The sequence below is a fragment of the Malus sylvestris genome, chromosome 15 (assembly GCF_916048215.2).
Source record: "Malus sylvestris chromosome 15, drMalSylv7.2, whole genome shotgun sequence".
NCBI classification, from domain to species: domain Eukaryota; kingdom Viridiplantae; phylum Streptophyta; class Magnoliopsida; order Rosales; family Rosaceae; genus Malus; species Malus sylvestris.
Window position 1 is genome coordinate 48,893,741 of NC_062274.1, and position 15,805 is coordinate 48,909,545.

Genomic DNA, 15,805 nt, shown 5'->3' on the forward strand with positions numbered 1-15,805 from the left:
AAACAATTTCAAAGCATTTAGGGATTTTCTTATTCCACGGTTTTGTCTTATTGTGGTCTAGTAATGGTCTCAATTCAACATAATGAACAATTATATAGTCTCGAACTTTTTTCTAGACAAATATTTCCTGGAAAAACTAAGAACTTGTTGATATGTTAAAATAAATATATAGTTAAAAGTCTACTCATGACTTTTTAGTGTACTATTTTCTATCGAAACAAACTGAGCCAAGGCAAATAACTTTGTCGTACTTTCCATTATACTAAATTTAAATCATTGAGATCAGTAAATTATACCTAAATATACCAGGCTCCTTTGACATATTTGTGTACCGATGAATCCAAACTAGTTTCCCATACGATGTTTCCAAATCTGTTTTAGCTTCGTCCCATGTACCTTCTTCCAAATAGGATCCATTTATTCTGTGTCTTTGAGTTTTGACCGAAGGACTCTTGTACTTCCACAAGAGAGCATTTATCCAGGTAATAATCTCAATTCTCAATACATATTACATACACAATGCAGCTACCAATAATCTCTACAAGAACAAGCACCATCTCTGAAATGATGAAAACGAATAGGATCTCTTAGGATTATTTCTCTTTTTTCCACCTCAGATAAGAGCTTCATTGTTGTATGACAATCACAGCAGACTGTCAAATTCTTCATCACCCTAATTGGAGCTGATGGTGGCAAGCTGATAATTCCAAAAGTTACAGCTAACTTTTACTGTGGTAGTTCACTTTGCTGTCCTTAAGTTCCGGTTCAGAAGTAATCAACTTACCAACAATACAATCTATTTTTTGTATCTTACGCAACATTTCTTCCAACCGAGTATAAATTAATTGAACCATTTGGTGAGACCGATCGCCACTAACAAAAGAATGAACTTTGTTTCCTACCTCTATCCAACTTAGACCAGGTTCCTTCTTAACTCCTCGATTTTTCATCAGTTCCCTAATTCTTTTGGCCGGTAACTCTATCCCAGCATCATTGTAAATGTTGTACAGAAGAACATATGATGCAGCAGCTTGAGGTTCAAGATCAATTAGCTTTTCTGCAACACGTTTTGCAGCAACAGTGTCCATATAAACCCTGCAAGCACTCAACAAGGCTCGCCACATAACTGGATTATCCTCAAAAGATGAGTTGAAAATGAACTTCTCAGCATCTGCTAGCCTTCCTGCACGACCTAGGAGATCAACAACGCAGGCACAGTGCTCTACATTGGTTGACATGCCATAATCTTTCTTCATTGTTTCAAAATATCTGCATTAATAAGAAGAGTCAATAAATTAACACACCCTGGAAGTGAGCATTTAAAGTGCAATCACAGTGTTCATTTTTACAAACCAAAATATTGGGTTGCAATTGAAAAGGCCTGACATGATGACTTAGAAACAAAACAACAACAACAACAAAGCCTTTTCCCACTAAGTGGGGTCGGCGAATCCTAGAAAGCCATTCCGCTCGGTTCTGTGCCACGTTTTTCGTTAGATCCAAGTACTCTAAGTCTTTTCTTAAAGTCTCTTCCAAAGTCATATGATGACCTAGAAACAACAAAATAAATTTCAAAATGGCATACCTCCCCAAATGATTCCTATTCAATTATAAATTGATTCCCAGCAGTTCAACACTACAAAACAATACATTTTTCTCATTACATCTAAATGGTCCACCCTTTCTTCCCTTCATGACTTCTTAGATGGATTACCTACGCTATTGTTAATTTCAGTTCCCTGCAACTTATCACCTCTTACTTTCCCAACCAAGTCCCAAATTCAAGAAAATTACTTACTGAAAAAACTGAAGAGCAGAATATTAACCATTGGTAAATTGTGAACAAAAACAAGGAGCGAGAAGCATAAGATGAAGTTTGTTTCACTTTCAAAAAGATTTGAACTAAAAGAAAGAACAAGAGATGTGTGAAGAAGGAAAATGGAGGGAAATTGTTTATGTTAGTGTATTTCGTTCCTTGAACAATACGTAAGGAAATTCTTACAAATATACATACTTCGTATCATATTTCACATATTTTTCCCAGAAACTTTGAGAAGGAAAATGGAGTTATTTAATCTTGTTTCCTTATCTTTATGATTTTTATTTCAAATCAAACAAAAGCAATGAAATTTAAATTTTCAGCGTCTACAACCTACCGTAAACCTTCTTCTACTAGCCCTCCATGACTGCATGCAGTTAGAACTCCAAGGAAAGTAATGTGGTTGGGTGCAATTCCACAAGTCTTCATCAAGTCAAAAAGATTCAAGGCTTCATTTGCACATCCATGTTGTGCTTTGCTACATATCATCACAGACCAGGAAACCACATCAGGATTCTCTATCTCTGTAAAAGAAAAATTAGCAGAATCAATATCTCCAGATTTTGCATACATGCATATCTGTGAATTTTGAACAACAGTGAATTTCCCAAATCCAGCTTTTACAGCATATCCTTGGATCTGCTCTCCAGATCTTGTTGCAGCCAAATCAGCACACGCACCCAGCATGCTTGATATTATGAATTCATCAGGCTTCATTCCAGATTCCAAGAGTCTATAAAATAAATCAAATGCACTTTCAATTTCCCCATTTTGGATATAACCTGCAACCATGGATGTCCACGAGACAATATCTAGCCTAGGAGTTAAGTTAAAGCATCTCAACGCATAATTGGATAAACCCAAAGAACAGTAGAAATCAATAAGCCCACTTCCAATGAATTCATCTCCCTGTAGGTCATACTTGTAGACTTGAGTGTGAACTTGTTTCCCGTACTCAAGAACTTCAACTGATTTACAAGCTCTTAATATGATTGAGAAAGTAAATGTTGATGGCTTGATTCCTAGCCTTTGCATCTCTGATAGAAGATTAAACACTTCATTTGCATGTCCATAAGAAAAGGTCTCTATTTGGAGGAACCCCGCAATCATGGCATTATACAAAACAACATTGCGGTAAGGCATGAATTTGAATATTTGTATCGCCTCACCTAAGCCACAAGTCTTTGCATACATATCAAGCAATGCCGTTCCTACTGCAACATCCAAGTCCAACCCCAGTTTGACATTGTATCCATGAAGTATTTTCCCAAATAGTCCTGAATTGTCAAGAATTTTGCCACATGCCTTGAGGGCACTCCCCAGTGTATAGGTATTCAAGCTCAACCCACACTGATGCATTTTCACTAGAGTGGTCAATGTTTCCTCATTAGCACCAATTCGAGCATAGCAAGCAATCAAGGAATTCCATGAGACAAGGTCCAAGTTATCCGAACTCTGAAACAAATTCCTAGCATGATCAACTCGGCCGCACTTGGAGTACATATCAATAAGAGAATTGGTCATAACAACTTCTGAGCCTGACCCGTTGACGACTATCAATCCATGAACCAGCTTACCCAGCTCAAAATCACTGGTTTGACCACACACACTCAAAGCACCGGCATAAGTAAACCTATCAAGTTTTAAACCAGCCATTCTTGCTTCGTTAAAAACACCCATTGCCTTATCAAACAGACCCACCTCGTTATATCCAGAAATCAAGGAGTTGTACGAAATGAGATTCCGCTTAGGCATTCTATCGAACAGGTGGCGTGCACTGTCGAATTCTCCGAGCCTGGAGTACATGGTGAGAAGATTGTTGAGAAAAAACATACAGGGCTTAAAGGAGGTTTTGATGATGTGGGCGTGGGCAAGTTTGCCGTGGAGTGAAGACCCAGTTTTGGTAGTGTGTTGTACAAGTTTTGTATAGGCAACATTGTCGAGAGAATAGTTGGGATGGCAAAGTTGAGAGCACTGCTGTGGAGTAGGTGCGGGTTGAGGCAACATACTGGGTTCTTTTACTTGACCATTGGAAACCAGAGGGTCGAAAAGCTGAATGGAAAGAGGACACTCAGGTTTTGGGGGACCTGTTTTATGGAGCAACATGATTCAAGTCGAAAGCGATTGCGGTTCTACGACGACATGGCGACGGCCGTCATCTTCTTTCCCGTGCTTTTCAATCAGCCGCTCTGCAAAGCTTTTCAAATTTAGCCTTCTCTTCTCAACCCATGGTCCAAAGTCCAAACTCGAAAGGACTTCTTTTTAGCCCAAAAACTAGCAATGGTGCCTGTGCGTTGCTGCAGGTGTTAAAACTACTAGACGTAAAAATGCATAAAAAAACATGAGAATATGGTATAAAATGATATGTAACCCAGTTTTGTACTGAGAAGGCAGGCACACATGTTAATCAAAGCGAAAAATGAAAAGCCTCTGAATTCCATGTTGAAAACTGGGCTATTGAAAAGCCTCTGAATTTTATAGCCTAAATCAGGCCTGATAAAGATAATTTTAAAGCTTAAAAATTTTACACCAATGATAACCATAAAACCATAAAACCTTACTTTTGGACACATGCATTAGTCAGCCTAGAAAAAAAAGGACCAAAAAAAGTACAATAATTTAAAAACACCAACCAACATTTCACAGTAAGAAAAAAAGTGACACTAAAACAAAATAAAAAACTATTAAATTCCAGACTATAAACTTTATAACCAAAGAAATTAAATTGATAGCACAATTAAAATTTCATTATACCGCCATAGTTACCGTCACATAGCCAATCATAATTAAAAGAACCTCAATTGTCAAATAAAAATTTTAAGCTATATAAAATCATAAATAAGAAAGCACGCAAGTAGGGAGCAATACTCGCCAAATTGATTTTTGTTGTTTAAATGTAAACCCCAAACAAAACCCCAAGTAAAAGACCCAGCCATTTTCTTTGCTTTCTCTCAACTACCTTTCTTCTTCCATTTCTCTCAGTTTTTTCATTCTCCCTTCCTCTAAACCCGAAGTAATTAACAATAATTTATAACACTACAGAATTATTCCCAATTCTCAACCTCACATCAAATTCAAAGCTCGAAAATAAAAAAGTCTGAAAGATTGAATCTGAGAAGGGTAAAATGTGGAAAAATACCTAGATATTTTGTTGGAGGAGGAAAGAAGCCCAAGCAGCTGAATGACTGCGCTCACAGTGATTTTCAAACTCTGCAGAGTTTGTCTCTAGCAATGTTTTTAAAGATCTTGCTGCTTTCTTTGAAAGTTTGGAGAGTTTTTTTATGTTCGTATACTATTAAAAAGAAAACGCATGTTAGTAAAAAGAAAATATCATTGACAACTGCATAGATTATTTCAATTGTGCCTACTATAATCAATTAGGGAGAGAACCAATATAAAGTAATCCATACATTTTCAAACTGAAATATAAATATTTACAAAGCTCTATTACTGAGAAAGACCAACACCCTTATTTTTTGCACCATGATCAGTTTTAATGTTCACATTTATAAATATCACAGGTTTAAGTTCTAATTTTTCTCTCTCTGCCTATTTCAATTTAACTTCTTTTTTCACTTGGTTCAAATGATAGAAACTTACTGAAAGACACAAAGTTTAATTCAACTATAAACAATGTTATCCAATGAATTACATTAACCTCAATCAATTTTCAGCGTTCTCAGTGCATGAGGAATGAAAATCGGAAAGAGCTTATTTGTGAAAAGAAAATAATGGAGTTCTTTCCTTTACCGCACTTCCCCTTCCAATTCTACTTTCCCAATTCCCATGTTCAAATGGACCACTTTTCCTAACAAATTTTTTTTCTCCATTGGCTTCCCCCAATAAGTACGGAACCAAACCTATCAATCAATCAACTTAAATTAGCCATTGTTCTCAACACTGTTGGCACATCTTTGATTTGAAAGAAAATTAAGCATTGCTATATATAATTGTGTTCTGCTCCCGTCCCCGTTTTTCATTTTTTAATAAATATGGCACCAAACCCATCAACCATTTATCCAATTCAGTGCAGAAAAACCCTATGAAAAGTTATAAAGCATAATTCAAGCATTATAAAAATAACTAAAAACATATAGATTGTTGATTCCACAGAAAAACACAATTTTTTCCACCAAGAATTTGAATAAATTTTTTTTATTTTATATTTTTCGTAGTTTTTGCATATCCTGAAAAAACTTATATTTTTCAAACTTCGTTCTACTATCATTTTACTATAATCTATACTAATGTTAGCTTGAATGAATGACAAACAGTTGTTACCTTCTTGAATTAACAAAGATAAGTACCATTTTACATTAGTTGAAGGTAATATAAATTTGTTAACAAAAAAGACAAACATAAAAGTATAAAATAAAAATAAAAGACAGCCATTGGTTGAGGAGAAACCAATGTCATGTTGAATCAACGACAAACAGTTGCTATCTCCTTGAATTAATAAAGATAACCATCATTTTTCATTAGTTGAAGGTAATATAAAAAGAGATTATACATGTGCAGTTTTAATATGCACAAATCCTATGCAATCAACCAAATCGCTCGTGTCTTCTCAGGCAGGAAAATACAATGGAATGATCAGGAGGTTTCCATGGCTATCAAAAGACCACAACTACTCCAAATACAACCTCTGCTTCTGGTAAAACTATTCTTCCTTGATTTTCTTAATAATTAACTTACCTATGTATAATTTCACATTTCTTACAATACACACACACACTTTTCTTGATATATATGTGTGTGGTACCATTTTTATATATCTATTGCATGTATTAGATGGATGTATCTTGGTTAATTCAGAGCCTATCTGTCTGTTTGTCTTTAAGATCTATCTATAGTTGTATACTCTTAGAAGGAAACACATGCATTTGCACCAAAAGCAAAGTTTTTTGTTGGGTTAAATACTTATGAATCACTCTTAGCACTAATTAATTCTACAAAGTATGAATATCCTAGCATTAATCCGAATTAAAAGATAGTTGACAAAATTCAGTACCTACAATATTTGTGATTCCCCAAGATTCTCAAATGCATATATTTTCGAACATATCCAGGCAAACACAAAATTCAAAACTAAATTCATAGTCAAAACATTTAAAAGCAAATCACATTGATAATATCAACCCAAATCAGCAAAGAAAAGTAATATTGGGAAATATCCACCACTACCTCAGACGGAAGCCCATTTTCAATAATCCTTTGGTTGTTTATAAACCCTTTGATGGGCACACAGATGCCACGCAGAGTCTTAAGGGTGAGACCACAACGCTAAAATTTCCTACAGAGATAAAAAGAAATCAACAAAATTTAGCCAACTCTAAATTCAGTAGAGGAAAAAAAAAAAAAAAACACCTTAAAATTCAAGAAAAAGGAAGGACAAAAATCACAAATCACATAACCAAAATTAATAAAACAATAAATAAAATAAGAAAAACCAACATCCAGAAACACAAAAATAATGGGTTAAAGCAAGGAAATCCATCTGTAAAAGAGTTTTTTCGCTTTGAACCTTGACAACTGAATCTCCTGAACAGTAACGCAATGATCAGAACGAAGCCGGAAAAAAATTGAGCCTAGGCTTGACAAAATTGATCTACAGTGATATCAACGTTTAAAGGGTCCAGCCGCAACCGGAATCAGCAAGACCAAGACAAAAAATAAGTTCTCAGAAAGTTACATGTTCTTATGAAATATGTGCTCGAGGTCAATTCGCTCCCTGTTTGAGATGTAACAACGTGCTCAGAAAGTTACATGTTCTTGTATTCTAAACCTTATGTACAGATAGAAAATATTCTTTTTCCAAACAATCACGTAATTGCTAGATTCTCAATCTGATAACATCATAGTCATTTAGACTTTGTGTATAATTGACAGTCTTAGTTCATAGATTGATAACACACACACACACGAACAGAGACCATGTATCATGGGCATAAATGTCCCACAGATATACAACGAAGAACCATTGAGAAACTAAGGGTGATATCTAGGCTCCATCTAGATTTAATAATTAAAAGAGTTCAAAGGAAATCCCTTTCAAGCATCAGAACCAACTTTTTTTAGTAACTCCATTAGTTCCAATCTAAAATTAAGGAATAATCTTCAAGAATGAGAAAACCAATAAACAATTGAAACGGAAAGTCTGACTTTTGTTCACCAACCCAAACCAAGGCACATGATCAAGCAGTCAAATTACCAACTAATATCTGCCATTCACAACATATGTGTCATAAAATTAAAGGATTCAGGATAGTATTATACTCAGAGAGACTTGGGAAAGATTTCCGCAAGCAGCTTCAAAACGCTACAATCTAACATGTATAGGTGCAATAAGAAAACAGAAAAAAAAACCCACAACAAATATCAAAAGAAAGAAGAATTCCCACATTCTTCTTATTACAGAAAAAAAAATGGAGGCTAAAAGGAGAAAATTTGAGACTGCATTGATACAAAATACAAACAAAAACTGCATCATAAGAAAAACAAACATGAAAAAAAAGGATCACAGCCAAAATAAATGACTATTACTCTAAAAAGCAGAAACCAAGTAAATAATGATAACCTAGAACCGAAACCCACATAGAAATCCAAATGAACGTGTAAAGTTTTCACCTTTGAGAGAAGAAACAGAAGTGAGAGCGAAGAGCAAGTTCCAGAATGATAGAAAAGAGATCTGTGAAAGCAGCGGAAACAAATGGAAAACCCTAGAATCAGGATGGGAAACAGGCCAAATTAGCATAAAATTAAATAATAATGACTTGCCTGGTAGAACAAAAGGTTTTAGGAGGGTGTTGGAATAGAGAATCTGACTGTGATTGGTTTCAGATCAGAGAGGAACCTTTGAGAAAGAGATGTGGCTTCGCTTTTGCATCCTCTTTCCCATTACGCGATGATCAACACGGGGTAAAATTGTCATTTCACTGTGCAATACAGAAAATTAAGCTGAGAATCAGCAGAAATTATATGATTTCTTTTGATAATTCTTTTTAAGTACTAAACAAGCAGCTTAACCCGCGGGTTACAAAATTATGTTAAACGTGTATAAAATTTTGAAAAAGTATGTGCTAAAGAATAGTGTTTATATACATATATTACATGAGAAAAATGAGAATGCTCATATGCCATAGCTAGGGAGTGCTATTTACAAAATGTATAGAGATTACCTTCAACCCTCTGTAACCATATAGAGGTATTGAACGATTGATAACCATGAAAACTCATATGTATTCTATAAACAACATAAATCTACCAAATGAAAAATTCACTTGGTATTTACTGTAAAGCCAAGAGGTCGCACTTGGTGTGATGGCAAGTGCCTTCGCCCATGAGCGGTAGGTCTCGGATTCGAGAGCAGCCTCTCCATAAATGGGGGTAAGGCTAGCCGACATTCACCTCTCCCAGACCCTGCGTAAAGCGGAAGTCTTGTGCACTGGGTACGACCTTTATTTACTGTAAAGCCAAAACACTAAGGAATTGGAACTTACTTTGTAAAAAAAAAAAACCTTTTCTTCAGGTTGAACTAGCTATAACTTTTGGCGTTGGCAAAAGCTCTGGTTTCCTAAACGCCACATACATCTGCATTAGAAAACATTGGAGTAGCGTAATACTTAATTCGGTATAAAAGTGAAAAATTTAAGTCTTTTCTGTATAATGCAAGTGGTAGACATGGCAAAATTACAATTTGAGGGCAAAAAAATAAAAATCTCGTAGGATTGCTACAGATACTAACAATTGTAGTCAACCAATTTACTTATATTACGATTTATCTTATGATATTTTTCTTGTTTTGTTAGATATGAAATTTAATTAGTAAGATAATTTCGTTTTTATTAAAGCAGATGTAAACTCTTGTAAAACCACCCTTCTCTTAAACCCTTGAAGACCAACTCTTACATCATTTATAGTGCAAAATTTGATGAATCAAATAAAGATTGTCAAAATTTTAACATCAATTACAACATGAAGACCCAAATCAAAGAATCTATTAACCCAAATTTTGACATAAATCACAATATATAGACCCAAGAGGCGTAGAATCAAAATATACCTAAGATTTGGTGATTGGATGACTGTGAGGGCCTCAAAAATACAGGAAAGCTAGCGGATTCGCCGGAATCTAGGTTACGGATTTAGCTTCAATCTTCTTCAAACCTTCACCAAATCGTACATGAAAGCCATGAAATCCTGACCTAGAAAGTAAGAATGGGCTCAGATTTGAGTTCGTGAGGTCGAAAGAATAAGAATGGTGATTGTTTTGAATCTTCTTCTCTCTGCTGATCATCATTCTTTCTCTCGCTCTCTCAACATCCCGATAACCCCCAACCCCACCCACGAACCCAGGTACACCCAAAACAATCACCATTCTTATCCTTTCGACCTCACGAACTCAAATCTGAGCCCATTCTTACTTTCTAGGTCAAGATTTCATGGCTTTCATGTACGATTTGATGAAGGTTTGAAGATTGAAGCTAAATCCGTAACCTAGATTCCGGCGAGGTTTTCCGGATAATCCGCTAGCTTCCCTATATTTTTGAGGCCCTCACAGTCATCCAATCACCAAATCTTAGGTATATTTTGATTCTACGCCTCTTGGGTCTATATATTGTGATTTATGTCAAAATTTGGGTTAATAGATTCTTCAACTTTGATTTGGATCAAATTTTGGGTCTTCATGTTATTGATGTTAAAATTCTAAAATTTTGACAATCTTTATTTGATTCATCAAATTTTGCACTATAAATGATGTAAGAGTTAGTCTTCAAGGGTTTAAGAGAAGGGTGGTTTTACAGGAGTTTACATCTGCTTTAATAAAAACGAAATTATCTTACTAATTAAATTTCATATCTAACAAAACAAGAAAAATATTATAAGATAAATCGTAATATTAGTAAATTGGTTGACTACAATTGTTAGTATCTGTAGCAATCCTACGAGATTTTTATTTTTTTGCCCTCAAATTGTAATTTTGCCATGTCTACCACTTGCATTATACAGAAAAGACTTAAATTTTTCACTTTTATACCGAATTAAGTATTACGCTACTCAAATGTTTTCTAATGCAGATGTATGTGGCGTTTAGGAAACCAGAGCTTTTGCCAATGCCAAAAGTTATAGCTGGTTCAACCTGAAGAAAAGGTTATTTTTTTTTACAAAGTAAGTTCCAATTCCTTAGTGTTTTGGCTTTACAGTAAATACCAAGTGAATTTTTCATTTGGTAGATTTATGTTGTTTATAGAATACATATGAGTTTTCATGGTTATCAATCGTTCAATACCTCTATATCTCTATATGGTTACAGAGGGTTGAAGGTAATCTCTATACATTTTGTAAATAGCACTCCCTAGCTATGGCATATCAGCATTCTCAATTTTCTCATGTAATATATGTATATAAACACTATTCTTTAGCACATACTTTTTCAAAATTTTATACACGTTTAACATAATTTTGTAACCCGCGGGTTAAGCTGCTTGTTTAGTACTTAAAAAGAATTATCAAAAGAAATCATATAACTTCTGCTGATTCTCAGCTTAATTTTCTGTATTGCACAGTGAAATGACAATTTTACCCGTGTTGATCATCGCGTAATGGGAAGGAGGATGCAAAAGCGAAGCCACATCTCTCTCTCTCCCCCTCTTTCTCAAAGGTTCCTCTCTTCTTCTTCCTCTGATCTGAAACCAATCACAGTCAGATTCTCTATTCCAACACCCTCCTAAAACCTTTTGTTCTACCAGGCAAGTCATTATTATTTAATTTTATGCTAATTTGGCCTGTTTCCCATCCTGATTCTAGGGTTTTCCATTTGTTTCCGCTGCTTTCACAGATCTCTTTTCTATCATTCTGGAACTTGCTCTTCGCTCTCACTTCTGTTTCTTCTCTCAAAGGTGAAAACTTTACACATTCATTTGGATTTCTATGTGGGTTTCGGTTCTAGGTTATCATTATTTACTTGGTTTCTGCTTTTTAGAGTAATAGTCATTTATTTTGGCTGTGATCCTTTTTTTTCATGTTTGTTTTTCTTATGATGCAGTTTTTGTTTGTATTTTGGTTCATTTTTGTATCAATGCAGTCTCAAATTTTCTCCTTTTAGCCTCCATTTTTTTTTCTGTAATAAGAAGAATGTGGGAATTCTTCTTTCTTTTGATATTTGTTGTTGTGGGTTTTTTTTTCTGTTTCTGTTTTCTTATTGCACCTATACATGTTAGATTGTAGCGTTTTGAAGTTGCTTGCGGAAATCTTTCCCAAGTCTCTCTGAGTATAATACTATCCTGAATCCTTTAATTTTATGACACATATGTTGTGAATGGCAGATATTAGTTGGTAATTTGACTGCTTGATCATGTGCCTTGGTTTGGGTATTGGTGAACAAAAGTCAGACTTTCAGTTTCAATTGTTTATCGGTTTTCTCATTCTTGAAGATTATTCCTTAATTTTAGGTTGGAACTAATGGAGTTACTAAAAACAGTTGGTTCTGATGCTTGAAAGGGATTTCCTTTGAACTCTTTATATTTTCATTTCTCTTTTAATTATTAAATCTAGATGGAGCCTAGAAATTCACTTGATCACCAGTTTTACATCATAGTTATGTAAATTCTTTGACACATATATTTAGTACAAATTTCTATAGCCGCATGTGATCAATTTGCATGATCATTGACCGGTTTACACTTGCAGATTACAAGAACATTTCGAGAGAAGGGTATGCCTTGTGACATCATATGGATGGATATTGATTACATGGATGGCTTTCGTAGTTTCACTTTTGACAAGGTATACTTTCCGTTAAATGTTATTTATTAGTGACAATACATTGGGTGGTTTCCATCACGTCATGTTTTGAAGTGTAAACATAAGTGTAGCTTGTTGGCGTGTAGCTGTGGCATTAATAACCACACAAGAAACTAGTAACATGCACTGAAAAGACAAAAAAAAAAAAAAAAAAAAAAATTTAAAGTTGCAGAACAACATCTATGAAATGTCCCGTTTTATGATTGACTGAAACTAACCATTTGAATCCATCTGTAGCGTACTATATTAATTAATATGTTGTTATTGGCTTCAACCTCTGAAGCTATGAGAAATAGGATCAACTAGCAATGGTACCCGCGCGATGCTGCGGGCATGAAACTAAACATGTTTCAATGCATTCTTAAGTGAATCAATTTGAATGCAATTTATGAAAGCATAGATTGTAGCATACCTTGTAATTTGTCCAAGGTGGAATTATTTTGTGATAAGGTACTGAAAAAATAAAGTTTTAACATGTTATAGAAGAATATTTAAATCAAATGAACGAATGTTGAGATGTTGAAACAAATTAGTAACATAAACTTTGCATGAACGGGTTTGTCTATGTACACAAAAACATAAACAAATCTGTAACATCACTTAAGCCACTAATTTTAACAGCATAAAGAAAATGGAGGTACTAATTTGAAATGACATGTTTGATTCATTGAAAAAGTAGAAAGAAAAAAAAAGGATTCTTAGTTGGCTTATATAATCTTTTATACAAAGGCAAGACCACTTACAAATATATAGAATGGTTGGTCAATTTGATAGACAAAAATCAGCTAAGTGCTGAAGAATTCTAATCCGAATTCACACGCAGTACAGATTTTTCTGTGCTGATATTGATCCGCAGACAATTCCAAAGAAAAAAAAGATAAAATCTCCACAGAAACATAAACAAATCTGTAACATCACTTAACCCACTAATTGTAACAGCAGAAAGAAGATTGAGGTACTAATTTGAAATAACATATTTGATTCATTGAAAAAGTAGGAAAACATAGGATTCTTAGTTGGCTTATATAATCTTTTATACAAAGCCTTAAAATGCTATGCTCAATTCATTCGAAAGTAGGAAAAAATGGGGCACTTAAGCCACTCGTTGTAACAGCAGAAAGAAAATTGAGCTACTAATTTGAAATGACATGTTTGTTTCATTGAAAAAGTAGAAAAACAATAGGATTCTTAGCTGGCTCATATAATCTTTTATGCAAAGCCTTAAAATGTTATGCTCAATTCACTCAAAAATGGGCAAAAATGGGGTTTTTGCAATGAAATTGTCATGTTTTGATTCAATAGTTTAGACCACATGGACAAAATTTAAATTGCATGCTTCATTCATTCAAAAGTAGGAAAAAAGTCGGATTTTTAGTCGGTTTACATAATTATTTTATAGGAGGTGTTAAAATGGCATGCTTAATTCATTTAAAAGTAGGGAAATGGAATTTTTTCAGTGAAATTGTCATGTTCTGATTAAATGATTTAGGCAAAATGCACAAAGAAGAAAGAAAACACACCATTTGGTTAAAAGTATTTTTTTTCCTTTTGATTTTGGCCAAAACAAACGGTTCTGTCTAAACAAAGTGTTAGCGATCTTCTTCCCCTGGTTTGGTACTTTGCAAAATAGCGGTGCAACACCACTGCTCAAGCGTGATTTCCGAATGGGTAATGCACAGCAGACTAAAATTACAAAGAAATTTTAACCTAACATCAAATTTACCCAAACTCCAATCATTCCTCTGATTTGCTCCAAAAAATTACAAACACACTTAATCTAACACTTATCAACGGGTTCCCAGACGTACAAAAAAACGATGACAAAAACTCACCCAAAAATTAAGCTACCAATCTCTCAAGTACGTACTAGATAAAAGTGAAGCATATACATATGTAAAATATAAATGAAATATGCAACAATTGTATAAAAACATGCATAAATGATAAACCAATCTTACAAACATGATAAATAAACAGAAGGTATATAATAATAAAGAAGAAGAAGGAGAACGAAGTACTAAAAATAGCAAGGAAATTGTTTTTGGTGGAAGGAGATTTACCCAAAAAATAAGAGGACCGCCAGAGACACTGCCAAATTTGCGACTGATCAACGACGGAACCAAAATGCAAAAATATCCTCTCAGCGAGGAAAACCTAGTACAGGATCAGAACCAACCCAAAACAAAATGGTTACAATTTCATCCAAATCAAGCAAAACTCAAGAAAAACCAAACACAGCACATACCTAAGTCGCCAAAAATAGATTTCCCAGCGATGCGAAAACGGCGGTCCGTCAAACGAAAAACAAATCCGGAAACAGATCCGGCCAAAATTGGTGAAGAACAGAAGGAAACAAACGCAAACACCGCAAAATATTCACCGTCACTCGCAACCCCAGAAATTGTGCGTAGCAATTTTACCACGGAGGACAAAACACCCAAAACCCTAGGTTTATACAAATGGAAAACCTCCTTCAAATCACAGACCACAAACACGATCCCCTAAAAGCAGGAAAATCTGAGAGAAAGAGTGAGCATAAAGCAGAGATGAGAGAAAAACCAAAACAGAGAATAGGCTAAAGAAAAATGGGCAAAATCGCCATTTTTCTGTGCAAAGAGTAGAGAAAAAACACGGGGAAGACCAATTTAAGGGGCATTTTCGTCCACACACTGCCCTAGAACAGTACCACCCGGGGTTTGGGTTCTAGTATATACTAGCATAAGTACCCGCACGTTGCTGCGGGTTTTTAAAGCGTATAAAATATGTAAAAAATTCTATACACATGTACAACCAAAATAGGGATTCAATTATGGATTCGTATTCTTGTTTACAGTTATATTTGCACACATACACTAATCAGCACTTTTAAATTCTTCAATCGTCACTTCAGAACTTTTATTTTTTACAATATCCATGCTTCTCGGTTACAATGTGAAAAAGTAAAAGCTGCTAATGTAAATTGTTAAAATAATTCAGTAATATCGCAGCTCTCAAATCCATTTAATAGTATACATTCAAAAAAATTTGCAAGCTACTTATTATCGTTGATCAGCAACTTTTTACATACATTATTTTGGTGGCAGCAAAGGTAGATCAGCAACCTTCTACTATCTTTATTCCTTGCATAACATTGACAATAGTAATATCACATGACAGTTTTATGATCACAAACTATCACAACCT

The 15,805-nt window shown here is 34.6% G+C and overlaps 1 protein-coding gene and 1 pseudogene across 1 annotated transcript; both read right to left on the bottom strand.

Annotated features, from left to right (window-relative positions):
* LOC126603062 (pentatricopeptide repeat-containing protein At3g13880-like) overlaps positions 1-15,805 on the bottom strand; it is a 58,459-nt pseudogene that overhangs the window by 414 nt on the left and 42,240 nt on the right.
* Positions 614-15,136, bottom strand: LOC126601816 (pentatricopeptide repeat-containing protein At3g13880). The gene is made up of 5 exons (XM_050268585.1): positions 14,868-15,136; positions 14,683-14,776; positions 4,959-5,111; positions 2,157-4,134; positions 614-1,269 (listed from the first exon to the last, which is right to left on the bottom strand). Exons 4-5 carry the CDS (start codon positions 3,923-3,925, stop codon positions 720-722), a joined length of 2,319 nt encoding a protein of 772 aa, XP_050124542.1. The 5' UTR covers positions 3,926-4,134; positions 4,959-5,111; positions 14,683-14,776; positions 14,868-15,136; the 3' UTR covers positions 614-719.

Excerpts from the sequence above, each read along its gene's own strand:
- LOC126601816 (XM_050268585.1), bottom strand. The coding sequence starts at position 3,925 with ATGTTGCTCCATAAAACAGGTCCCCCAAAACCTGAGTGTCCTCTTTCC. Across the intron at positions 1,270-2,156 it reads CTAGTAGAAGAAGGTTTACG|ATATTTTGAAACAATGAAGA; the intron begins GTAGGTTGTAGA and ends TTATTAATGCAG.